Source organism: Pempheris klunzingeri, chromosome 11, assembly GCF_042242105.1.
Source record: "Pempheris klunzingeri isolate RE-2024b chromosome 11, fPemKlu1.hap1, whole genome shotgun sequence".
Lineage (NCBI taxonomy): Eukaryota > Metazoa > Chordata > Actinopteri > Acropomatiformes > Pempheridae > Pempheris > Pempheris klunzingeri.
The window spans coordinates 17,621,044-17,647,064 of NC_092022.1; the positions used below are offsets into that span (position 1 = coordinate 17,621,044).

Sequence of the window (26,021 nt, forward strand, 5' to 3'; positions counted from 1 at the left end):
TAACAGGACTATATGTGAGATTATCCAAGTAGGGTTATTTAAACACTATACCCACACGCGGATACTAAAAGGTTGTCTATCCTTCATCCCTTGAGTTTGTATGCATGTGTGGTAAACCATAAGCTGTCTTCATCTGCTGAGGGGTGAAGTCTCTTCTCAGAGGAATGATGCAGTTTCTGATGGCGGCCAGCTTTGACACTTCAAAATCATCTTCATGGAAATGTGACAACAAATCTCCCGTTCACTGTTGGACGAACTCCAGGTGGAACCTCATTCTAGCACCTGCACTGATGAATCCTCCAGTCCCCTCTGTATCCCTGCAGCAGCAAGATGTCTACTCCTCCTCCTCCTCCTCCTCCTCACCAGCTGCCCAGTCCCTACTCAGTCAGAATCCTGTCCAAGCTAATACTGATGTGTCTGTGCAACAACTGGTCCAAGTGTGTGTGTGTTTGTGTGTTGCATGTTGACGGATAAGGCACTACATGGTGCAGCATCGAAAGAGTTGATGTAAGTTTTCTTTGAGATACATGGAAAATTGAATGGAAACGTATCAGGGTGTGACAGAGGCAAGGAAAGTTGTAAAATGTTCTGCTGTGTGTGTGTGTTATCAAGTGCATTTCATGGATTAATGCAGCAACTGGTTCAGCAATTTATGCAACTGCCAAAAAAAAAAGGATGCACACAACTAATGATTGTGTGTCTGTAGGAAGAAACTACAGGTACTTGGACATCAGGGTCCTTGTTTGAAAAGATGAACCACTCTGAGATAACCATTCAGTTTCAAAAGGAAATGTGTCTCGTCAACATCGTGGCACTACTTATTTTTCACAAAATAATAATAATAATAATAGAACCCAATAGAGTCCCACCGTCATTTCATTTCCTAAATATTGAGAAAAATCTTCACTGAGATATGAGCACTCCATTTTAATAAACACACACTTCTGGCCATAAACCACCTTCAGGCAAGTCGTATGTAGTCTTTGATTAAACAGAGTGCAGATCATAGAGTGTATAGTATGTAGTATAATAAAATGGAGTGTGCACAAAGCTTTTCTTTGTAATCTATGTGGGATTGTTTTTCCAGCACTTGCCAAAGCCCTTTAGCCAGATATGCAGTTTAGTAATTGAATTTATATATTTTTTATATATAATCGCTACACTAAATTTCAATCTAAAATTTACTTCTTTTCATACAGTGGTGTGACTAAAAAAATATCACAGGGTCTTTGAACATCTACAATGGGAATGATAAAGTTCAAACTTTGAGTATCTGATTTTAAAAAGCCGTTACAATTGATTTTGAGAGAATGTAATGAAAAACTAGAATAATTAGTGAAGTTGTGTTTATGTGCATCTTACTGTTGAGCTGAACATGTGAAACACGCTGTATGCTTTTAGTGCACTGCAGAGAAACTCCCCTTGAACCTTGACTGTAAAGTTCATACTCTCAAAGGCCAACAGATTATTTCTCAGTACAAGGCATGTTTGCAAGGATAAGAAACAAACGCGTTGATGTGTTAAGCCTTCCTTTTTCCCCCAACTAAAGCTTCTTCCAACCCTTGTTCTTCCAGTGAGTGACTGATTGTCATGTTCTGCAACATATACGTATATTTTTTGAGAGAAACTTTTGAGTTTGCAAGAGACCCTTTGCAAAATCGGACAAACTGAACGTCAGTTTCATTATGCTGATAGCAAATGCGGTTAAGTGCCTAACCTACCCAGCACAACCACACACATAATTGCTGTGTGTTGCAGTTGGCACTTTGCCATTATGAGAGTGGTTTAAAAGAAAATACTGGAATCCAGACCAGTCAAAACTGTTTCTGCACATTTTGGGCATTAGAATCAACAAAAACTATAAAAGTGGATATACTTACCCACTGCAGACCCCTGCTACTTATCAGTCATCCCAGAGTGAGAGAATGTGTGGATCCATCTGTGTGTGTGTGTGTGTGTGTGTGTGTGTGCTTGTATATGACTGTGTTATGGTGCCTTGTTTGAAAGAAGAAGCAAAATCTGTAATGCCAAAAGAGGCACTTTGTGCATGTAAACTGCTGTATGATTAGGGTGTGTATGAGTAGCGAATGGTACATACACGCTGTGTAAAACTTAGATGATGGTATAACTTCTGTGAGACTGGGGTCGCAGGCTAAGGGAGATGCAGCCTTCTTCTGACCTCCATCATCTTCCTTCATCTCCTCCTCTTCACCTCCCTCCTCAGCTTTTTCTGCTAATCTCTTAGACATCCTACCAGGCCTCTGACCCTGTGACAAAAATATTTGTTACAAATAAAGATACTTCAAAATATAGAACAGATTTCTACACTGTGGTTTTACATTAAAATCAGACACAAAATGCAAACATTGACAAGAAAATATATGGCCTATGCACTAACTCATTTTTTCAGTCTCCATGTTGAAATGACATACCTTTGTGAGGGGTCTGGCAGTGGCAGCTTTTCGCGCCGCCCTTCCTCTGGACTTGGGCACTTTTGGTTCTGAAAGAGTCTTCATGGTGACAGCAGCATGCTGAAGGATGCAGTCAGTGCCGCAGTAAACAGAGTCCGGTAAGGCTTGTTTGGAGCACCCTGGTCCGATGCACAACGGAAGAGAGCTGCTGGTCTCCATCTTGGCTTCGGGTTCAGGCTCTGCCTTCATCACAGTGACCTCCTCATTCTCTTGCTCTTCCACTGCCGCCTCCTCCGTCACGACAGTCTCCTGAAACCAGAGTCTTACCTTAGACCCCACAGTCAGACTTCCTTCATGCAAATCAGCCAATGACTAATGATACAAACACTGCAATGATATATCACATATTTACTGTCACACAGGAATGACTGCTGCCCCAAACAAGTTGAGAAGCTATTTATATATTTGGTTGTGATCTAGGACAGTGAGCCATGAGGGTATCACTGGCAATCCAAATCCAAATGCAATTCTAACCTTCAGGGCTTGCTGCTCTTCACGTCCCTCCCCTTCTTCACTTGAAGGATTCAGTGTCAAGCATTCGGGAAAGCTAAGCTCGAGCTCTGGCTGAGAGTGAGGCTCAGGTTGGAGTTGGCTCTGCTTCTTAGCAGTGCAATGGGGGCAGATGTACTCTTGCCCATTCCTCTCCATCATGTGGCCCTGTGTCTGACTGATACCAACACAGTTGCCGTGGAACCACTCCTGGCAACTGTCACAGCAGATCATGAACCTAGAAGCAGTGAACAAACAACAGCGATCAGGAAGCGCAACTAACAGATGGTTGAGGTATGCAAACCTCCAAACCCCAAGAGATCTTGTTACCAGAAATGAGCATGTTACCTTTTGTTGTGTTTTTGTCGACAGATGCAGTACAGAGCATTGGAGTCATAAGCCTCTGAGTCCAATATGTCTGAATACTCTCTTACATTCTTGTGGTCTTTCTTCTTCTTCTTCTTCTTCTTCTCCTTCTCCTCCTCCTCCTCGTCCTCCTCCTCCTCCTCCTCCTCCTCAGGTGCATCATCATACTGGCCAGGAGTTACATCACCAATCTGGTCTAAATCAGTGTCTATGATTATGCAGTCTGAGCTGGATTGCTGAGCAGGACTCAGACTTACATCAGAGTGACCAGGTGATATCTCTATTTCCGCAGGGCTGTGTGGGTCGTTTACTTTTTCCTCCTCTTGCAACTGCTGGAGCTGCTGTTCAACCGGAGTAACAAGCATCACGTCATCATCGCTATCCTCAGCGTCCACAATGTTTGACTGAAGTTCCACTGCCCTGCCCCTCCCTCTGCCCCTTCCTCTACCTCTACCTCTTCCCCTACCTCTTCCTCTGCCTCTCCCTCTGGCCTTTCCTCTTCCACCTTTCCCCCCTCTAGCTCTTGTTTCTCCCTGTCTGCCTTTAGATGCCATCTGCTGTTTTATCTGTATCAGAGTCATTTCATCACTGTCCTCTTCTTGACTAGAGATTAATACCACATCATCGATTTCCCCTTCTGGCACATTGTCTAGAGCAACAGGCTGCGAAATCTCCTCATCATTTGCAGATTCCATACTATCAGGCACCTCAGTTTCATCTACAGCCTGTAAAGGAGGGGCCTCGATGGCATCAGTGCCTTCCAAAATGTCAGGGACTGCCAGTGTATTAGACATTTCCATTGACAAGTCCTCATTCCCGCCGAGCAGTGAGAAGGCAGTGTGGAAGGCAGACCCAAAATCTTGCCATAAACTGGGGTCAAGGTTCCCTGCTGCAGAGGCTTCTGAGGCCGACTTGCTCTCCTCTGATATAGGTGAAGATGGGGCGGACCACTCAAGGTCATCTAGAACACTCTTGGTTGCACGAGAGGGTCTCTGGGTAGTGCGGATATCTGGAGTGGCCCGGGGTGTCTGGGTGGTTCGACGACTTCTGCCTCTGCGTACAATCGGAGGACTGTGGGTTAGTTCTCCAACTTCTTCCAAGAACTCCCTTCTAGCAATGGTTGTCCGCCTAAAGCCCCAGGACTTTTTAACCTGAGACAGGGATGGCCTAACACTCGAATCTGCCCCTTCTGACCGACTGTGCTGTTCCTCTAAAGAAAGACAGGAATACACCAGATTAGAGAAAAGATAACTAAAATCTATTTCACATTCATCTAAAGCAACAGTCTGCCAAATGAAGTAACTCGTGAACTAAAGGATCTATTTTACCTGAATCATTATCATTGGCGTTATTTTCCATTGGGTCCATATTGACATTCATAGGTAACAAGGCTGTCAAAACACAGAGGAGATCATTTGTTAGTATACAAGCTTAAAGGAAATTTAACTACTGGGCAAGATGAACGAGGACTAAATGCAGAAAAACCTACCTTTACAACCAATTTGCAGATGGCTGCCAAAGCCTAATTTTCAGGACATGCAAAGCATCATTCCACTTATCTTTCTTTGCACCTGGGGAAATTAGGGAGAAAAACACACAAAAACAATCACATTAGGTTAGGAGTCAATCCACAAACATACACGACTCACAAAAAGTTAGGGATATTCGTCTTTCAGGTGAAATTTATGGAAAATGTAAAAAGTGAATGCTTCAATGATATTATATCATGAAAGTAGGGCATTTAAGTAGAAGCATGCAATGGTAATTTCTTCATCTCAAACAATTTATTGAAAGAAAATCTAACAACAGTGGTGGGTATACCACAACAAAAAATTTTCAGTGTCTCAATAAATTGGGATGTGGCCAAAGGATGTCCACTCCTCTCCTTTCTGTGACTCTTCCAGTCTCTCTGTATCACTGTTACAACCTCCTGATAACACTCTGGGACCCTCTAAGCTCAGTGAACACCTCCATCTGAGGACTTCCTGTTTGAAGCCTCGCAATGGCGAGGTGCTGCTGATCAATTGTTAGGTGTCGTCTTGGTCTCATGATGTCAGAATGTGAACAGCATGATGAGGAGGACTGTTTAAATACCAATTCTGATTGAACCATGAAATGCATTGGTCGATTCCGGGATCAAACCTGGTTTTTTTTTGTTGAATTTTGCTGTTAATCACCTTGTTAGAGAACAGCAACTTGTGCAAAAAGTGCTGAAACTCTGAACAGTTGGACATGTGCATTCAAAAGTTTAGAGAAGGTCACATTAAGTTCACCTGAAAAGGTTAGAATGCATTTTAGGTTCATCCTGAAATTTCACCCGAAAGCTGAATATCCCTAACTTTTTGTGAGTAGTGTATACCATAACAATTTAACTAAATTACAAATAAAGCCTGCAGTGGGCAATGGCAGTCATGGTAAATCATTCCACACTGAACAGTGTATTTAAAAACTCATACTTGTAATACATGAATGATACATGAAAATAAAACAGTCCTTCAACACATCAAACCTTCATAAGGTTATAACACTCGATTATTGTTTAACAGATTCAGAAAGTTAACTACTATTGAGTTGTATATTGAGGAGTTATTATCTAATAATTCAACAGTCAACCACAAACAGTTTCAACAAAAACTGAGCATTTTAACCTTCACAGAGATGGGATTTATTGCAGGGCTGTTGTATTAGACTGCATTTGCATTATCTACTGAGAAACTGAATGTATGTTTACACTGATGAACTTCAACCCAAACTCAAATCAAGTTGATCTGGAACTTCACTTAAGCTCATCTTACAAATGAAGATGAGAAAGCTGAAACAATTGGGTTTGATCACGTTTGACAAGTGAAAACATAGAATATTATGTTCCACTTCCTTACTACTGCAGACATTATGTTTGATGCCTTCATTACAGAGTAAAGAAATGTAAGGCTAGTTGTCCACATATTTACATTAGTGTAGCTATGGGCTTTCATTTAGCTTAGCAAATGTGTGCATTTTAATTTCACTGCAAGTTCATTGGGGGAATACTTGATGAAGATGTTGTTGCCAACTTTGTGCCTAATCTAACAAGAATCAATATTGCCTTCCTATTGTTCGCCTTTATCCGCCGGTGTTACTTACAGCATCTGCTCACTGCTTTCTAGTGTTAGTTGCCTGTTGTGTTGAGGCCCAAAAATGTTACCTACATGCTACCGACGTGTGTACCTCAGCCTGGTGCAGATGGTCCATTTATGCAAAGTCAACATGAGTGGCAAATAGGTAGGCAGTCCACAGTGATGTACTCGAAATAACACTCGTTAGCAAAAGAGAAACGAAACAACAGTCCTTACTTATTTCAAAACCAGACCTCGGTCGGATGTACAAGCGCAGAAACGAAACGTACGTGATGTGCAGTGAGGCAAACCCTCATGAGTTATTCTGTAAATGGAGTAGAGGAGTCTCCTGTCGCCTCTCGACCGACATTGTTCTCAGCAGCTAATTTAGCTAACGGCTAGCTGCTACACTACCTGGTGATACGAGCAATGCACTGCGAAGCTAATAGTCTCCAACGATACCGACATATGAATTAAATTTTGAAGGCTTGTACATTAACACCGTGAGGAAAACCGAAGTCATACCTTGGATATAAATGATTAGTTTCCAGTTACTAATGGGTTCGCTCAGCTTGCTAGCTAGCTAGCACAGCCTTCCATTTTCTCTGCCTCGCCGCTACGTAATCTCGCGAGATTTCACGCAGGCGGAAACCTGAGATCTGGGTCCAAAGTTTATCAGAGGTCGTTTGATTATTTGTGGTTAATTTCTTAAGAAAGACGCCTGATGCCATAAATGAGTCAAGATTCATTGTACTAAGTTGATCAGAGCGTTTTTATTTTTTCTTCACGAGTTTATTTTTTGTATGTACAATATGTAAACACGAAAGAGACACAAGCTCAAAACAGACATGCTCACAGGAAAGAATACCCAGCCAAAATGCAGTTTCTACTTAGGTCTACCCAGCTCTTAGACACAGTCTGATCAGGATTTACATCAGCTTTGGATAACCAGTTTAACAGAGAATTTGCGCTCAGACCTGACATTCATGTGAAGTAATTTATTTTCAAATAACTTTTTGTTTAGACACATAGAAATGTGATTTCATTTAACATACTATAAAAACATATAACACTATAAATATTGTTCAGGTATTTTCTTACAAAAACTTTGTACAGTTTACATTTTTTAGTTCTTTTTAATAAATCACTGATTTTTTTTTGTTAATGTAGGTCTATACAATGTGGAACTAGAATACAAAACTGGTATGAGCCAAAAAATGTCACCGCTGACATGAAGAGGACAAAGTTGAAAACAGGCTTAAACTTGCATTACTCAGAATACTTAAAATGACATGAAGTGGACATGGTATAAAACACTGATCTGACTTGCATAACTCAAAACACCTCTGATGGCACCATGATGAATGAGTATCAATTGCTGATAGCGGTTTAATTTTTTTTTGTCTCATTAGATGGGGAGCAATCAACAAAATAAAAACAGCCATGAAGTACTTCAGAGCAGCATTTTAAAGTATTAAATGTAGTAAATATTCTGTGGGTTCATACAATCTTGCTCAGCCATGAAACAAAGTGGTAACAGAACTATAACAAAGCTACAGTATGGAAATGTACAGGCTCACATTTCAGTTCTCAAGACAGACTAATTTCACAAGGTTAATCAACCTGAACACAAACTTGTGGAAACCATGAGATGAACCAAAAAGTGTCCACCAGGCAGATGTATGAATGGGAATGGAAAAAAAAAAAAAAGATTTGTCACAGGAGATGCAAGCCTTCAAGCTTCAATGTTCAATGACACACATTTGACACGGCAAGCTCCATGGTGGCCTTGAAAAATGTGCAAGAGTATCTGTAGTGTAGCAGTTAGGTCACAGTGACACCAGCACTGTCCTTGCTCTTCTCCATATATGTGGGAGAGTTGCTTTTGTCTGATATGGATCCTGCTCCTGCAGGCAGGGTCTGTGTGGCAGGAGAGAGGCCTGAGGATTTGACTGAAGGCTCAGAGTTGGGCTCTGCTTCTGGCTCCTGCTGCGAAGCTGTGGCTGGAAGGACAAGCAAAATTTAAAATGAGAACATGGACACTGTATTTCTGCTTGGGTTTGTCTGCAGACTTTTATGTGTCTATAAAAACACAATGATGAGGTTAACTATTCAAACCATTTGTAATTATTACTGCAAAATTATATTGTGCTTTCTCAGCTGTTCGATACATTCTGTGGGCATTTGAAGGGATGAGTGTTTGGGCTGAGAGAGGCTTAGTGACCATGGGAGTGTGGTTAGAGGAGGAATGACAGGCTGTGTCTGAGATGGTGTCTTGCATTTGACACATCATGCATTTGACATTAAATGGAATATACTGTAACATAAAAGGGGGAGAAGTACTTGCCTCCAATTTGAATTAAAAAACAAGTCAGCCGTCAAGAGTGAGAACATTTGTCTTTTTCAATGCACTTGCAACCCCATCTGATAAGAATGAGTTTCACACCACTTCAATGTGAGTGGATAGAGATAACCTTGGAAAAAATTCTGTTTAACCCACAAAAGAAACCGTTATCCTAGACAAGTGACAGTGGAATTACACGTCTTTTTGTATAATACACAAAAATGTGGTCACTCAAATTTAAAAGAATGCTGACTTTCAATATAAATCTTGTTAATGTCAGAGGAAGCATCCATCCTAAAGGCAGAGAATATAACAATTATGCAGTACACCGCTGTCTGTTCTGTGGCAGAACACACTACTTTCTACTTAATGCTAGCTCACTGCCATGTGTCTTACATGTCCAGTAAGCACAGCCTGACGATGGCTCTGAGAACAGCAGAAGTGTATTTAGTCGACCTACATTAACTTTAAATGAAAAACAGTATATTGTTTCATAATAAAATACTGGAGCATGATATTTTTGTGTGCATCCCCATGCGAGTGGTTTGGTGGACTACTTTTATTTCATTACTTTATGCAATCTGTATATTGGACATATTAGTATGCCATGAGTGTGTTTACGCTACCTGACTGTGTGCAGGACTTCATGTGTTCTGGCCAATGGGCTTGCTGGCAGGGGTAATCACAGTAACTCGTATTCCAGCAGCAGTAGAAGATGGCCTCCTTCCTGCAGTTAGCGCACCATTGTTTCTTTTTGGTCTCGTCCACTGCCTGCTGCTTCTCCGACTCCATCTGCTTTTTCACCTCAGCCACCAGCCGTTCTCTTTCCTGCTCCAGACTCTGCCTCATCTCTGCCATTGTCAGCTCTGCATTTAAGTGAGACAAAACAAAAACAACTTGAAACTCATACAGTGTGTGAAAAAGAAACATCTGTTTATATGTAATATTCATGAAAAGACTGGTTCAATAATAAATCAACTCTCAGGTGTGTGGACACATTTCCAGAAGCAGGAAACTCACCAAGATTGTGTTTCATCTCTGATAACTCTTGTTGATGCAGCCACTGGAGCTTCTCAATCTCTATCCTTAATCGTCGAATCTGTGGGGAAAAAAAGAGGGGATTAAAACTTGTCATGTGTTAGGATGACAGAGTTATAAGCTTCAGTGTTTATGCTAGAATTCACCTCTGCAATCGTGTTTCCTGACGTGCTTTTGGAGAGGTCGTTGTATATTTCGGTCATTGTCCCTTTTATTGTGTCCACAATCTGCAGAGTTTTGACAAACATGATATCAGTCCTCATTTTTCACTTCTTACATTCTGTAAAAATGAAATTAACAGAGCACTAATTTGATTTATTTGAAGTAAAATAATTTCTTTATGTTCTGGTCCTTCCTTACATTACGTGAAATACTTCATGCAAAATTATAATCAGGGCAAAATTACTCAATATTGAGAGAAATTCTGTATTTTCTCAGTGATTAATGACTGCAGTCCTTTTCTCGTTTTGCACATTTAAACACAGAGCTGAGGACTGTAACTTACTTTGTTTGTGTACTTGGCTATATCTGCGGCCACGTCTGCTGAGACTGTAGGGATCTGCACGTCCCCCGACATGAAAGAGGAGGAGCTACCAGATGGGACTAGGCCAGCTGTCGATGAGGAAGTACTCTGCGGTGGGTCTTTTTGTTGCACTGCAGGGGATAAAGTTGGAAACAATGGAAATTATACATCTTTTCATATACATTTAATTTTATTATGTAGAGTTTAATGTTCGGATGAATGATTATGCCGGTGTAAATACCCTTGACTGCTTGTCTGGTCTGATAGCGAGTACTTGAGAGGTTGTTCTGCTGCTGTGACTGCAGCTGCTGCGGGGTGCGCGTCTGCCCTTGACTCTGAACCTGTGTCTGCACTGCCGACTGCTCGCCATGCTGCTGCTGCCTCTGTACCTTCTGCATGTGCCACTTCTGAGAGGACGTCTGAAATTTGGTTGGATTCCAAACTACTGCCCGCTGCACAGCCTCAGCAGTTTCTTTAGGCAGTAGAGGGCGCTGTTTCTTTATAGCAGCAGGTGCTGGGGATGTTGTGGAGACAGAGGTGGAGGCGGGAGAGGGAGCACTGGCGGATCCGCTGGGAGCTGTGGTGGCACTGGACTGACCAGAGGCTGCAGTGGAAACAAGGTTGAGGGCTGCTGTGATGGCAGGTTGCAGTGAGTCTTTCAGGTTAGAGGCTGCTTCCCGTGACGGTGTGGCGCTTGCAGAAGATGAAGGCTGTTTACCTGGGGAGAAAGAAAATAACATAGCTAATGGATTCCTGAACTAGGCAGTTTAAACATAGGAGGGTTAAATGAAGGAGTAGTTGTGAAGCCATGTTTTGCTGTCTAGGAACAGAATTTGAGAGAGATAGAAAATTTACCAGCGCGCTCCTCATCTCTGCTTCAGGCTAGCCACTGCCAGCATAAGACACCCAAACCCTGACCAAACTATTGTTGACTTGCTTTGTGGATAATGTAGGTGCCAGGTTATGAAAAGAAAGGTGAGTTAGTGGAATAAAAAGAATTCTCTTGGTTCTGCTGCATCGATTTTGATTGTGAGTATTGAGTGCAGTGCTATACATTTAAGGGCTGGATGTTTTAAGGTCAACCAAGGACTTAGAATATATAGTATAACTTACTAATTACAGAGACAGATAGGATTTAAGTATAGTGTTTTTAAAATGTGGTTGAAAAAAAATATGGATCCAATTATATATTTTGTGCTTGTGGCAATTTATATCCACCTTTCATACATACCCTACATTTTTGTATTGCCAAGATCAATGGTATTTTGTACATATCATATCATTAAGAAAAGGATTATGAAAATAATAATGTTTGTATACTTTGTATCTATGGTGATTTATCCCACACATCACTGATCATGAACTGTATATAAGGAAACGGGGAAACAGCCTCAGGCACTAACCTGTAGACAAGATAGATTAGAGGTTTGGTGGATACAGCACGGTGTGTTGGAGCAGAGTTGTGTTTTAATTTACATGGACCTCCACTGAAGCTCACCCTGACCAGGACCTCGCTGTGTGGGTGTGTTCTAACATTATAAGATCAGGTTATTATTTCCTCCCAGTGGTCCTAACTGGGAGTCATAGTCAGAATGAGAACCACAGGAGAAAATGAACACAGTATATCAAGGGCCTCACCTTCCAACTTGGCAACATTAGACTCTTTGGGAGTTTTGGCAGTAGACGCCCCTGGCTCTTTCTTCCCCCTCTTGGAGTCACGGCCTCCATGTTCGTCCCCAAGGTCAATCACTAGCTCTCTCTCTGAATCAGAGTCTTGCTCGGCCACTGATGTGGCAGCAGCTGTTCTGCCCTCCTCTGGGGCTTTGGGCTTGTCAGTAAGGGGTTGAGACTGGGGCGTTCTGGGCTTGTCCTGGAGGTCCCTATCTGGTCCATTGACACCCTGCTTGTCTTTGAGCAGGGATTCAGAAGTAGCTTTATCAACTGTCCCCGTAACTCCTTCCTTATTATCTCCCTCCGTGCTTGCTCTGGGCTTTTTTCTCTCTGCTTTGTCTTTGTCGTCCTGGGTGGAGCTCTTTGGCTTGTGTTCCTCATCGCTGAGATACTCGCTGTCACTCGAGTCCGATTTCTCAGAGTCCTCAGAGTCACTGTGGTCCACACCCTTATACACATCTTCGGAAATCTCATCTATCCCTGTATGGAGAAACATACATTCTTTATTCAGGGCTTTTAAGAGTTAAAATCCTTTCTGTCAGACACATTGAAATAAAGAAATAAATACTTTCTTTGGTAATAGCCAGACAAACTGTTTCCCACTACCAATTCTAAGTCACATTATGTCCGATTTAACATGTTAGCTACGACGTGCTCTGGGTAAATTCTTCCTACATTATTACAACATGAAATACTGTTGAACAAAAATCTCATCTAGCATCATCAAGGTACAATATGTACAGTATAAGAATAGCGGTGACTGTATGTACCAAGCTGTGCCTTGCAGCTCTCAATAGTCTTGTCTAGGCTCCTGATAGGTCTCTTTGGGGTTGGGGCTGCAGTTGACGATCCCTGTTGTTGCTGGTTTTGCTGTTGTTGTTGTTGTTGCACCGTTTCACTGAGCTCCTTCAGATCCATCTCAGCCTTCACTCGATCTGAAAGGAACAGGTAAATGTCCGATTTCAGCATAAATTCAAATATTAGCTAACGTGAGAATGATGATATGGTGATTATTAGCCTTTATGACATCATTACAGTATATTTCTGCTGGTGGAACTGACCCAAGTTGAGATTGAGGATGCCACCTGTGCCTGCAGTCCTGTCCTGCTTGGGCACCAGTCCAGAGTTAAAAGGCTTCGGGCTGCCTGTCACGCTGCCTGCAGGACCCATCTTCCCTGAGACAGGAGATGCTGCAATTTCATTTTTAAAAATCCAAGTTTAGATAGTTTTACTTTACATGTTGAGGAAAAATGTTTTTGAAAAGAGCATCACTCCACTCATGGCTAAACAGCCATAGTGATGTGTATACATGCAGGTGACTATACAGCTACAATAACTGATTTTTTCAGAGACTTTCAGGGACAGAAGCAAGTTGTGACACAGTATTGACATAGCATCACCACTACAGTAGATACAATGAACTTGTTAGCAACCAGTTGCCTATATCAAGCAGTTACAGAGCAACCTTATTATTCATTTGATGTCATGTTTGTGGCCAATTTATGTACGTAGGTCCAATATTCACTCTTCTTTTAGCTGTAACTTGAACATGAACCATCTGCTGAAGGAAATGTCTGGCTCTTAATCTGCTGAATGCTCTACTTTGTTCACCAGCTAATTGCTAATTTTGTCTGTCTGCTCTTTGGTGCTAAGCAGTTGTGAGCAGTGGGTTTGTAGAGCTTGATGATGAAAACAGTAACCTCCTGAGAAATAGGACGACATTATAAGAGCGATGAGAGTGAATCCAAACAATAAAGTTGTGGACCAATGAGGGTGGGGAGAAAAAAAAAGTATAACTTCTGGCTCCAAAAAGCAAAGATGGCACATCGTCAAACTTGAGGCTTCAAAATGGTAGTCCAAGAACCAATGAGTGAGGTCACGGTAGCTACGTCCACTTCTAATATCTAGTCTATGGTGACAATTCTCTGTAGGTTCATTCCTACGAGCGAACCTTTTCACATTGAAATTGTTTTCAGATCGTCATTTGATACATAGTAATAGTAATAAAATAGCAATTATAGCTACAACTGGTCAATCCAAATTGGATGTAGGTGTGAATGTGAGTATGAATGGTTGTCTGCTCCTATGTGTCTACCTGTGAGCGGTGACATGTCCAGGTGTACCCCACCTCACACCCATTGTTAGCTAGGACAGGCTCCAGTCTCCCTATGACCACCTAAGGACAAGCTGTATAGATACTGGGTGGATGGATAAATGAATGTTTATTTACCAGTACAGTCCATTGATTCCTCTCCAGTGCTGTAGTGGAAGGCAGGATTCCTGCTGGGCTTTTCCATGTCCTGCTCCCCATCAGACCCTGTGTGGACCGAGGAGTTGGTGCTCATGGGAGACCGAGGCATGTCTGTCATGGAGACCCTCCGACTCATGCCACTGGGAGTGGAACTCTTACTAAGGACCATCTTGGGAGATGCAGTTATATCAAAGTTGAAGCGAAGTTTATCTGGTTTCTCTGTTTTCACTGTCCCAGCACTGGGATTGGATGGATCCAGCAGCATCTGCAGCTTGTTGTTGGGTGTGTAGGGCGTGCGGAAGGGTGCATAGTTGAAAACCCCAAATTTCTTGCGAATGTTTTCCACATAGACTTCCATCTCTTGCATGGCACTGTTGAAAATGCTCTTTGTCTTCTTCACAGAGAAGGGGATCTCTTTGGACATGAGGTAGCAGTTGTTGATGGGGACCCAGGCTCTACATAAAAGCACAGCAAAAAGCACAATGAACAATGAACTCAACCAAATTAGAATAATCACAAGACTTAGTTTTGGTCCAGCAACCCTATTTCTATAGTCAGCTCTCTACTTAAAGACTTCTCACCTGTCATGTTGCCCAAAGAATCGTGCATCTACCTGTCCGTCCTTTTCCCGAAGAGCTTTTGCTGGCCAGAACGGAAAGCCCTTTAGCTTAGCCCAGACCAGGGGGTGGGGTTGACTCTATTAACGACAAAGCAAAATAATTCAATACTTCACATATCTAAAATGTAAACCAAAATGTAAAAGAAACACTGCTTGAATCTAATATTTAAGACTGTGTAAAGACCTACACATGGCTCACAAAACCAGTTGTCCCTTTTTTGGCATGAAGACAGGTAGCACTCTGGACACACCTCAATTTCATTCATCTAGAGATGCCATAAATTAAATCAATTAAAAATCTGAAACATCAACAGAATCTTTGCTATTACTAAGTTACTAAAGCTTCTTTACCTCATGTTCACAAATCTTGATGATGACTTTTGCAGTTGCTGTTAATTTGTGATTACCTGGAAAAAAGTAACACGCTTAATTTATATTTTCGTCACTATATTGGCAGAGTAGAGGGGTTACTGATATGTTAAGTGTCCTACCTCCATTATAGATGATGCAGTTGTGTAAGATCCATTTCATATCAGCGAGAAAGGCTTCAGTACAGCCATACATTTTCTTTTTGATAGTCTAGGAAAAAGTGTAAATGACAGTCAAAACAAGATACTTCTACGGTGTGGTAAATATGATAAACGCTGTGCCACATATCTTGCTGTGCAATGTCTGCTTTTTTTACTTGTGTATGGCAATGACTCTGTACTTGTGTGTTTTTTTCCTCAGTGGCATTTTGTGACCACATTTTTTCATTAGGTTTCTTGTTTTCTATATTAAATGTTCTGGCGATGCTTTGCCTCACTTGTGTTGGTCTGTCTGTATGTTTCTGTATGAAATTTCTATCCTTAATCAAAGCTGCAAATCTACCACTCAGAAGGCTACACAATAACATTTTGTGTATTTCTGTTGTCCTCTGATGCTCATTCCAACATTTTTGTTCACATTCAGCATTTTTGGAGTATTTTTTAAAATATTTTTCTTTAAAGAAAATAACTAGTGTTACCTTCTCTAAAGTACTCAGGTCCATGGGGTGGAAAATGTACTCTGCATAATCTGGGTGCTGTTCCAGGGACACAGGCTTCTGAAAAGGCTCAGTCTGCTCAGTTCAGCAAAATATGAAAAAAAGAAGCAGGTGCATTAGCCAAAATGTGGATGTCTCATTTCCCTGATATCATTCCTGACTTTTTTGTTTGAATACCAAACACTTTCTTAAACATAACATAGCATATTATAAAACAGCAATTAAACCAGCATACAATGGATTTTTACAAGCCTTACCCCAGGCTGTTTGATCTTTTGGAGTGCGAATTTGAGCAAGTAGGAGAGCTGGTCTATTGTCAGCATTGTCATTGCTTTGCTCTGGGTTTCAATGCATTCAGCGACTGTTATTTTCTGCAACAACAAGAAGTTTAATAATTAATAACACGAACATATAATGAAAATAAACATTAAGCAAAATGACTGAACACTGCTACTGATAGAAATTCTTAACATTAGTAAAGTTTACATTATCTGCCGTCTTTTGATTGAGCTTGTACAAATATCTAAATGTGCCAATAGAAATAAGTCCACAGTAAATTTCTCTAAAGAGACAGATCAAAATTCTTATATTACATCTCTCAAACTTGTAGTGTGAGCCATTAGCTTGCAGGGGTGTCACACCATGTGTCATGGTGGGCCAAGAGTCAGCAGGTTTGTTGATCAACCACAGACAAAAGCAAGTGATATCAAGTGATCCGTTCCTCCTCCCTGGCTGATGCTGCTCATGGCACATAGTCTCGACACCCCATTTGTCAACCAAGCAAGATCGTGCCTCAAGTCCCACAATCTTTTGTGTACTCCCACACACATACACGTCTTTAGCGAGATACCTCACACTCTGGACAGAACCAGTCGCCCTCGGGCTCGGCTGGTAGTTTGAGGCACTTGGCGTGGTACACCCTGGGGCAGAGCTCACAGCAGAGCACCTGGCCCTCGCGGTGGCACAGCCAGCAGTAGAAGTCATTCCTGCCGTCCTGCGGTACAACATCAACAGGGTCTGTGGTGAGTGCTGGCTGCTTCATATAGTAAAAGGGACCATGTCTTAGCTCTGACTGAAATGCAGGCAAGAGAAACAGGGGGCAGGTTTCAAAAACACGCAGGAACACAAAAAGGTGCAGTGCAACAGAAACAAGGCAGCAGTAAGGTGGGGTAAGGAGGGTAAGCAGCATTGAGGGCAGTTCAGGCCATGAATCCAACAGGAAATAAGTAAACTATCTGAACATCTGATCACGTGACTGTTTCAACTGTGAGTCAAACAAGACTAACCCAACAGGTCTTTGGGTGTGAACTTCTGGCTACTGTGATTACTCTAATGTTATAGTTAGATAGCTCATCTTTCTCTCTCATGTTTCACCTGAGAGTGAACACAATGCATGGTATGGTAAGTACTAACTAGTGCTTAACTGATACTGTGATACTACATTAATGGTTCAATTGAAGCTGATGCATCTGCTTTCACAACTCAAGATGACATTACACAATCCCAGTTATCTCAAGCTGGTAACACTTTAGTTTACACTGAATAAGCGTTTAGTAGTAATTTATCAGGAGTAGGAGTTAAATCCAATTGCAGCTTTTGTTCTAAACATATTGGCAAGCCGTTACATGTTCACATCAAACATCCATTACACAAAAAAATGCTAGAATTATCTTTTAATATCATGCAGGTACAACAGATGACTAAAGGGCAAAAAGGGAATAATTCGGCACGCAGATAATAAAAGCATATGCATCAGAGTCATCTCACCAAAATGCACAACACTCAAATTCAGCAAAACAACAGGATAGAATTGACCACTAGTGGTGATTAACACACAAATATGCAAACTGTCTAAAAAAAAATATAATAAAGTAACTGCGAGTTGACTATGCATTCATGGCACTGCTCCAAACCCACACAAGATCTATCACAGCAAGGCATATCCACATCCATACATGTGGGTCAACCTGAAATCTGGCAGTATACTACAGTCAAAATCAAAACTGGCGTGCTCTCGCAGGCGATGTGGCGTATTTTTGACAGAGACAGAAGTCACTGGACTTTGCAGTGGGCTTTGATCTCTGCAGGCCTCCAGTCAGAGTTTGTTTTGTGTTCTCTCAGACTACCTGAAGGGTGATAATACAGGTGCTGACCACATGAACAAGACTATATTACAGAAGAAGACTAAAAGGTGCCAGCTGTTGCGGGATGAGAAAAGAGGGTTTGAACTTCTCTCTAAAAGGTCTCTTTTGTCATTCTTTACACAACCATTTCTGGCACTTTTCCATGTGTACAACAATACAAATGCCTTCCAGGAGAGACTAAGAATGGGCAACATTATCCTCATATTTTCACAATATCACATACTGTGATGGCAGGCTTGTCACTCCATCTTTGAGTACGGCTGGTCGTAACAACTATAGACACATTTTATTTACAATGAAGTTGGAAAACAAGTCATACGAACAACTCCTTTTTGAGCGTAAAGATGAGTCCCTTAGGATTTTGTGAGTTTATTGCCCTTTAAATATGATGAATTGCTGGGGGAAATAAGAAGCAACCCAAAGTCACTCTTTTTTTAATTGTTTTAGGTGCCATCCCATTTGCTAACTCCACTCTCTGATGTGGAAGGAGAAACCTTCGGTTGCAGCGACTACACTGGCATTTGCCCCCAGCAGTATTCTCCACAGCCTTTGAGAGCACGCCGGATTTTGAAATGAGTATACTGGAGCCCTTACCTGGTCTTTGCTGTTGCTGTTGACTGCCCCAGGCTTCTTCTTTTTCTTGACAGGGCTGGGGGAGGTGTCCGAAGGAGAGTGTCCATTGGAAGAATGGGTGGGACTCGACACCTTTCTCTTCTGTGGTGCCACTGGTCGTTCTGCTGACCCCGGTGGATCAGGGACTGGGTGCAAAATAGCCAGGTTGTCACACAACAGGAGACAAGCTTGTATTGTTCACTCACACGTATTTAAGAAGGTTAAAAGACAGACATGAATAACTTAAGAGGATGATAACAATAACAATCATAATATATAATTCCCATCACCCCACATTCTCAGAGCGTATTGAGAAACTAAGGAAGTGCAAATTGAAACAAGCCATTTCAGCTGGGCAATTCAATACAATGCATGCAGTGTTCAGATTTTAGAAATTTCTCATCCTGATAACATTAACCTCTTGTCCTGACAGCAAGCACACTGATCTAAAAAGCAGTAATTGAAGATGCAAAATATCAATTTACCACTTGGTAGTAACACACAGCTAGAGGGCTTCCTCTAAACTAAGTAGACCCTGTGTTCATACTTCATACACAAATTCTAAACAGGCAGGCAGCCAAGCATTATGGATTATCTTCAGTCTCAAGAGACCAGCAAAATTCCTAACACTGCTCACGGAAATGTATAGTAAATAACCATGTCATTCTCTTAAACTAAAACGCATAATATGTTTGAATCTAAATGCGAGGTACCCGGCCTTAGAGACTTACCTTTGGATCGTGCAGACGCATCCATCCCCTCTACCACATCAGACTCTGTCTTTACCTCCTCCTCAGCCAGACTGCAGAGCACCGAACAAGAGCACACAGAAAGAGAGGCAAACACAAAGTCAGACAGGGTGTTCAGGAACCACATCACCATAACAGTAAACAAGTGGAACACCACCTTGGGCACCCGCGTCCCTGAGGATGTGTCAATGGGGACTCTGCAGGTTTCCATTGTTATTGTTTTCATTTGATTTCAGCACATCTCTGATATCGTGGTACGAAGTTCAAATCCTTCCCATAACACACGAGCAAAGCAAGTCAAACGACAAGTGACAAACGAGTCTGAATGTGTTCTTTATGTTCCAATAGAGAGAACGGTAACAATCACCATGGCAACAGTCCTCTTCGCTAAGCACAAGTTGATATTCACAACACCACATAGGGCCATTTAGCTGACATTACCCTGCACCTCCGTCCTTCAGGAGAGATTGCAGCAGTCAAACATAGTCCGACTAGGTCCTGATCTTTGTTTACTACAAATGGTGAACAGTCCTATAGTAAGGAGAGAGTCAGAGGGAATTGGTCCACGCTACTAGAGGAGTAGCGTCTCATGGCAATTAACAGTATACGTTTTTGCTACCTTTCTAGCCCCTTCAGTAACAACAGGGTACCCTCCAAGGATTTGGGCCCATTCTTGGAGACCAATAGCAAGAGATCAATCTAACAACCTTTGAACAAGGTCTATCTAAATATTTTTTCACTACATGCATATTTAAAACAGCTCCAGTGGCCAAAGTCATGCTTATAACATTGTTTATCACCCAATTTACAAATCTGGCACCACATATTTTCTATTTAGGATATATTCACGTACATAATTGTGGAGTTACATAAGCATTTTTTTTATTTTTAAAGCTCAAAATATAGGCCTATGTTACTGCTGTGCTTGAAAGCTAATGTACCATAGCTTAATAAATCTATAGATTACGAATCAATCCAAAAGCTATGTGTACATTATCTCCAACACAAACACATCTAGCACAGGAGAAACCTGCTTTCCCTGGTCTCCAGTCCTACTCTCATCAAATTTCCTGAGGAAAAAAAAAAAAAAGGATGAGAATAAAAGGGGCTCTGGTGATAAATGAAAGTCTTTGAGTGTTTGGCTCCTCCTTTGTCAGAGCAACAGAGGGCCTCGTTCCAAGGATGTAGCCTTTATTCACAAGCCCCGAGAAGAAAACCCTCGCAAGGACCCCTGACAGGTCACACACTTGACCAGTTCATAGCTTTGGCTGCAGCTCTGGTTTCCAGCTAGGGTGATGGGTTTACAGGCTAAGACTCAAAGGTCAACCACATTTGTGGGATAAGCTTTTTTTCTCCTCTAAAAAGTAAAGGAATGCTCTTCATGTCCCCTCCTCCACCCTTAAAGAGACATTCCATGCAAAGTTGATCAAATGTCGGTTCACTGATAGTAATAAGGAGGTTAAAATGCATATCCTTAAGAGTTTAGTCAATCAGATATGACTGAAGAGATTGAATGTAATCATATCTGCTATTAATTCTATACTCATTTAAACAGCAAGTTAGCCTGGATATTTGCTTCTCAATTCACAAGTTTAACATCGATTTAAAAATGTAATATCTTCTCTCTAACAAAAAAATAGCAAAGCCAAGACTGCTACTCACAATCTTCAGGGCTACTCTAAATACACTGGCAATCACAGACGGCTTAACATAACTGGTATAGTCTGAAAAACGACAGTCATGGATTGAGCAGAGTTTCTTAAAATATGGCATATGGGTATCTTGTTTCAGCCTGCCAACAGTCACACATAGACGCGCACACACACAAACCCCAACCCCTCCGGGGCCTTCCTGTTCCGGACTGAGTGAACAAACGAGGCCCACATGAAAATAAGAAGACGTTAGCCAAGTAGCTCTGCTACGTGTACCACAGCTCTGAAAGGAGAGAACATTCGCCATCACCAGGCAGCCCAGAGCTGCTGAACAAAGTGCCACAACCCTGTATTATATACACACTTAATACCAATGGCAAGACATTGCTGCAACAGACAGGATGACCAGCAGTAAAAAAGGTTTGCTGATCCAAAGGGCATTCTCAGATCAGGAACTATGATCCATCACACAAGGAGAGTAAGGAAAATAAATCCTCAGCAGATTCTGGGATATATTCCAGAGAGACGCGGGTACAAGAAAACACTGACAGTATTCCCCTCTGCAAGTAGTACCTGATGGACAAAAAGGAAACAACACTGACTCAGTGCCTTTAGATTCCTCTCCTGTGAGAGACGAGCAGGGTTCTCTCGTCACAGAAAATGGAGGCCACAGCTTGCTCCCCTCCCCCCTCTCCCCCATCCCCCACTCCGAGGCTCAGTCTCAGGCACTGGCACATCCATGCAGGAGGACCAGAGAGATCTATGGAGATTACAGCCCAACATTTAAAAAAAAAAAAAAAAAGAGGAAAAAAAACACACACACAGCTATGTCAAGACAAACCTTCACGGCCGTGATAGAAGAGAAACACAGAGAGGGAGACACAAGGACATCCAGCAAAGTGAGAAACACTCATCTCATCTGTTTCTTTTTTTTTTAACGTCTTTGATTTTTGCTTCCCTCCTTCCCTGAGAATACTGCTGTCATAGAATAATTAGATTTCATTTTGAAGGAAGAGAGACCAGCACTGTGAAGCCATTTAAAGCTATTCTCTATAGCTTAAAGAATGTGCAGTTTTTACACATTAAACATATCAGAATAAATGACCCTTCTTCTATATGGCTCTACAGGGAAGCCATTGCAAACATCATATTGAACTCACTGCACCAGAACTGTCATAGAGAGCACTTGGGATTAATACGACTGACTAAAAAACATCCCACTTATCCTGCAACATAAAGCCTTAGAGAGATTATTAGGTTTTGTAAAATGACAAGATGCAGTCAGCTTTCACAAGACCAACTAGCACATGCAGACAAATGAGGAAATACGTATTATTAGTTTATGCTTTTCCTGAAACAACAAATTAATCAAAAGCAGACGGTATAATGTCCTAGTCTACATTTCATAAAATAGCTATTTTAACTCCATAAAGATGCCTTTTCTTAGCACGACTCCTTTACAATGTTTAAACAATGTCCCAACATCAAAGTACACTACTAGTATGCTCAGAATATCCAGTATGAAAGAAAGGTTTGACCTGGATTTTATATAAGGCTGTAAAGGGTGAATCAAAGATGGCTGTGGAATTTTCCAGAAGGCCCTTGCTCTCCCTGCTGCGCTCCCTCTGATTGTCAATCTTTAACCTCAACTGCAGCTGCAATTGGCTGGAGGGCCAACAGGGTGGAACATTATTGGTCGGCTGTGCTATGCCACACGGATCACAGTGTGCAGGCTCCCCTCTTCCTCTTAAACAGCATTTTTGCTGCAATGCAGAGATTTCCCCCTGCATTAGACGGTTTATATTCCTTCAGTTTAGCGTGCCCCTCTTGATTATGACAGAATAAATCTGGGGGGATTTGAAAAAGTTCTTTTGGGAGATTATATCTGTGGTTATGGTTCATAAGTCAGTGGCTCTGCTATTCAACCTCTGCCGTCCTGTTTATAGGCTGCATTGCCTCAGTAAGAGGCCCATATGATTTGTTCCCACACCATGACGTTACGCATTGCTGACATTTTTAACTATCAATGTAAAGTTTGTACTACAGGCTCACTCGAGCACTGTGGAGTAACTCGCTACTACTTGGTAGTTAAAGTTTTGGTTTTGGTTTTACAGGCATTGAATTAATTGTAGTTTAGGAGGAAACACTGACTGCAACGTTACTTTTTTTGGGCTGTCATGTAGAGGAAAAATGACTGGCCACAAGAGAGGAATAACACTCTTTGTTTCCCTCAAGCAACTGAGACTGCTAAAACAGTGATTCATGATGTAACACAAAGTGCAGTCTGTGCTCTCAAAAATATATTAACGGCAACAAACAGTACGAGTTTCCTCGTACATCCTGTCTTTGTGTAGATTTTTTATAAAATATCTTATCTATCTATATATATATATATATTAATTTAAATTTTTTGTTTTTACACACGTCATGCAAAAACATGTTACGAATCATGTCGTTTCTCTGTCCTGCTGTCTGATCTGATCTGTGAAGAAGAGAAGACTTAAGTTCTCCTGAGAAGAGCTCTCTAAAACACAAAATGGCTACGGTCTGTTTGAGGATCAGAGTGGAGGAAGCAGTTTCACAATAGTGCTGTAGAGTCGACGAAGCCCCGGGCTGTAAACTCGGGGCCTAAGGCCGTAAACAGAGTTACTCTGTGTCTCAACACATTATTTCTAAAGATTAGACTGGAAGTGGTGGAAAAGGATTGCTCTTTGACAAAAGCTCTGGTTCATGTGGGCTCCTACTCTGGTCAGTATGAAGGGTAGAAACTCTATCCGCAGCGCAATTTTCTTAAATGTGCACAGTTATGCAGTTTTTAGTTTAGGCGTCGTTTATTTTACATATGCATAAATAAAACTAGCAGACTGAAAACCAGTATTCATTTATGCCCTGCACTCCTTGTCCTCCTAACAAGCACATCTGTTGCCCCCCATGTCTATTAACCGGCCTGGCATGACACACAAGAAAGCAGCACAGAGCCAATCCACTTACAAAGGGTACATAATACCCCCCTTCCTCCTCCACCGCCCATCCCCCATTCTTTCTCTGCCAGGCTACAACACAAGACTGCCACAACAGAAAGGAGATGTGGGTGCCATTTTTAAATCCAACTCTCTTTTGCATTATAAAAAAGGAAAAGGATTTGCCATGGTCCACTCTGCCTCCTGTACGGCAGCCTGGTTGTCTGGGGCACCCATGTGACCCTGAGACACAGAGAGAGAGCAAGGGTGAGAGTCGTTACCCAACCCCCCACCCTCCTCAGCACTGTGGAGCAGAGAGGCCTGGCGAGGCCTCCAATCCACCCCAGCTCCTCCTCCTGCACACTAAACTGATTCTAAGGTGTGCACATTCATCATGAGAAACCAACAGTCACCACCACAACAAGAAGGAAGCTATGTTGTTATCACAGAGCTGAGATAAAAAAGACAGAGCTTACCTCTGTGGATGCATGGCTGCCTGACACACTGTTATGTCAACACTTATAAAACATGGAGGACACTCTCAGCCCTCAGCCGGGGAAGGCTCCGCTCTTCAGGCAAGGCGATCAGGCCCCAGTGATGTTAGCCAGATCCTGACTGGTCGCTTTCCTCACAGGCAAGATACAAGGCCGCGTCTGATTGGCCGAAATGTTTCCTGAGTAATTATCTTTGTTCAGTGCAGGCAGGGGCAGCACTGTGAGTGTCAGAGACAGGGGAAGAAAAATAAGCACAGAGCTAGGCCTAAAACCACAAAATAACATGATTAATACGGCTAATCTTGACATACAAACCCCATTTAACAATGTTTTAAGGCATCAAGTGTAGAATCTGCCAGTAGCTGTCCTCTTTGAAGGCTTTAGAAGTAAAAATGCCAGCATGTAGACTGTGAGGAGCAGGACACCATGGCTTCTCTGCACAAGCGTCCATTTTTTTTTTATGTGGAGAGGGCCTTTGTTGAAACTCCTCCCTCCCTCTTGGCTCTTTCGAGAGAAAAGGGAGGCTGTAGTTCCTCACCTATTTTTGCAAGCCAGTCAGCCAGATAAAAAATAGGAAAATAGGCGGTAAAAATGAGACATTATACAGTTAAAACACATTTATGGTGTAATGAAAAGGAAAGGGAAGAAGACCTACAGTTTGGAGGAAGCCATGTCTATTTATGTCACACATTACTGTTGTTACCATAGTACCCATAATATATAACGGCCGACTGAGTGTTACCCAAATACATGAATATATCATATATATGTATTCATATATTTATACAAATACAATTCCATGTCTAGCAAAGTCAAGTAAATATAATAAAAAAACTAAAATTAAACTGACTGAATTTAAAAATCTACATTTCCAAATCTCCTCCATAAGAGGGAACACATTGACCACTGTAACAGTGGACATTCATAATTAAACTCAGCTGAAAAAAGCATCATTTTTGCTGTCCTTTTGACAGTGAGCAGCAGTTAATCACGTAATACAATAGAAAAACATAATGTAATGAAATCCTATTTAATAACCTTCCAAAAATATAATCTGGGGCACATTTAAAATGTTCCTGTTTTGCTCAACTCTATGTAATCTGTAAGGCTCGTAGTGTTATACTGGACTGCATTATATCTAACAGCGTTTACTCCTCCATAGAGGAGATAAGTGGGTGCCAAACTTCTACAGCAAAAATGTGTGAGAGTAATGCAGTACTCAACAACAAACAACTGCCTCAACAGTTCAGAGGTTGGTCGACATTATGTTTCACATGTTTCTTGTTCAGCAGCAATTCATTACACCAACTGTTTTACTCCTCTACAGATGTAAGGACTTTCCACACATAGTTCAACTAGGTAAAACATAATTTTACTGTACCACTGCTGCCTCATTGCCACAGAGAGCGTGCAGTGATTATTAGTGAAACCACAGCAGACAGTTGTCTGTCCTTGTGTGGCAGCATGGGAACCAAATGTACTGATGACTCCGTGTAAATCAGATGGAAGAAAAAAGCTC

General features: G+C 41.7%; 2 protein-coding genes across 5 annotated transcripts; both read right to left on the minus strand.

Moving 5' to 3' along the window:
* Positions 1–1,283: 1,283 nt before the first annotated feature.
* Positions 1,284–7,026, minus strand: LOC139209309 (death-inducer obliterator 1-like). The gene is made up of 7 exons (XM_070838958.1): positions 6,947–7,026; positions 4,816–4,897; positions 4,655–4,717; positions 3,309–4,536; positions 2,946–3,198; positions 2,433–2,720; positions 1,284–2,267 (listed from the first exon to the last, which is right to left on the minus strand). The coding sequence occupies exons 3-7, from the start codon at positions 4,704–4,706 to the stop codon at positions 1,908–1,910; spliced, it is 2,181 nt and encodes a 726-aa protein (XP_070695059.1). The 5' UTR covers positions 4,707–4,717; positions 4,816–4,897; positions 6,947–7,026; the 3' UTR covers positions 1,284–1,907.
* Positions 7,027–7,175: 149 nt separating this feature from the next.
* LOC139209376 (MYND-type zinc finger-containing chromatin reader ZMYND8-like) lies at positions 7,176–25,036 on the minus strand. 4 transcript variants are annotated; one of them, XM_070839052.1, is made up of 21 exons: positions 24,818–25,036; positions 24,485–24,720; positions 19,379–19,449; positions 18,630–18,793; positions 16,742–16,885; positions 16,149–16,262; positions 15,874–15,966; positions 15,359–15,446; positions 15,219–15,274; positions 15,056–15,133; positions 14,830–14,945; positions 14,228–14,703; positions 13,059–13,187; positions 12,768–12,932; positions 11,965–12,477; positions 10,568–11,044; positions 10,309–10,457; positions 9,950–10,030; positions 9,786–9,864; positions 9,392–9,631; positions 7,176–8,424 (listed from the first exon to the last, which is right to left on the minus strand). In XM_070839052.1, the coding sequence occupies exons 2-21, from the start codon at positions 24,496–24,498 to the stop codon at positions 8,246–8,248; spliced, it is 3,426 nt and encodes a 1,141-aa protein (XP_070695153.1). In that variant the 5' UTR covers positions 24,499–24,720; positions 24,818–25,036; the 3' UTR covers positions 7,176–8,245. The 4 variants fall into 4 exon arrangements, with proteins under 4 accessions (XP_070695153.1, XP_070695151.1, XP_070695152.1 ...); XM_070839050.1 differs by having other exon boundaries at positions 16,742–16,963; XM_070839051.1 differs by lacking the exons at positions 24,485–24,720; positions 24,818–25,036 and adding an exon at positions 24,040–24,143.
* Positions 25,037–26,021: the final 985 nt, after the last annotated feature.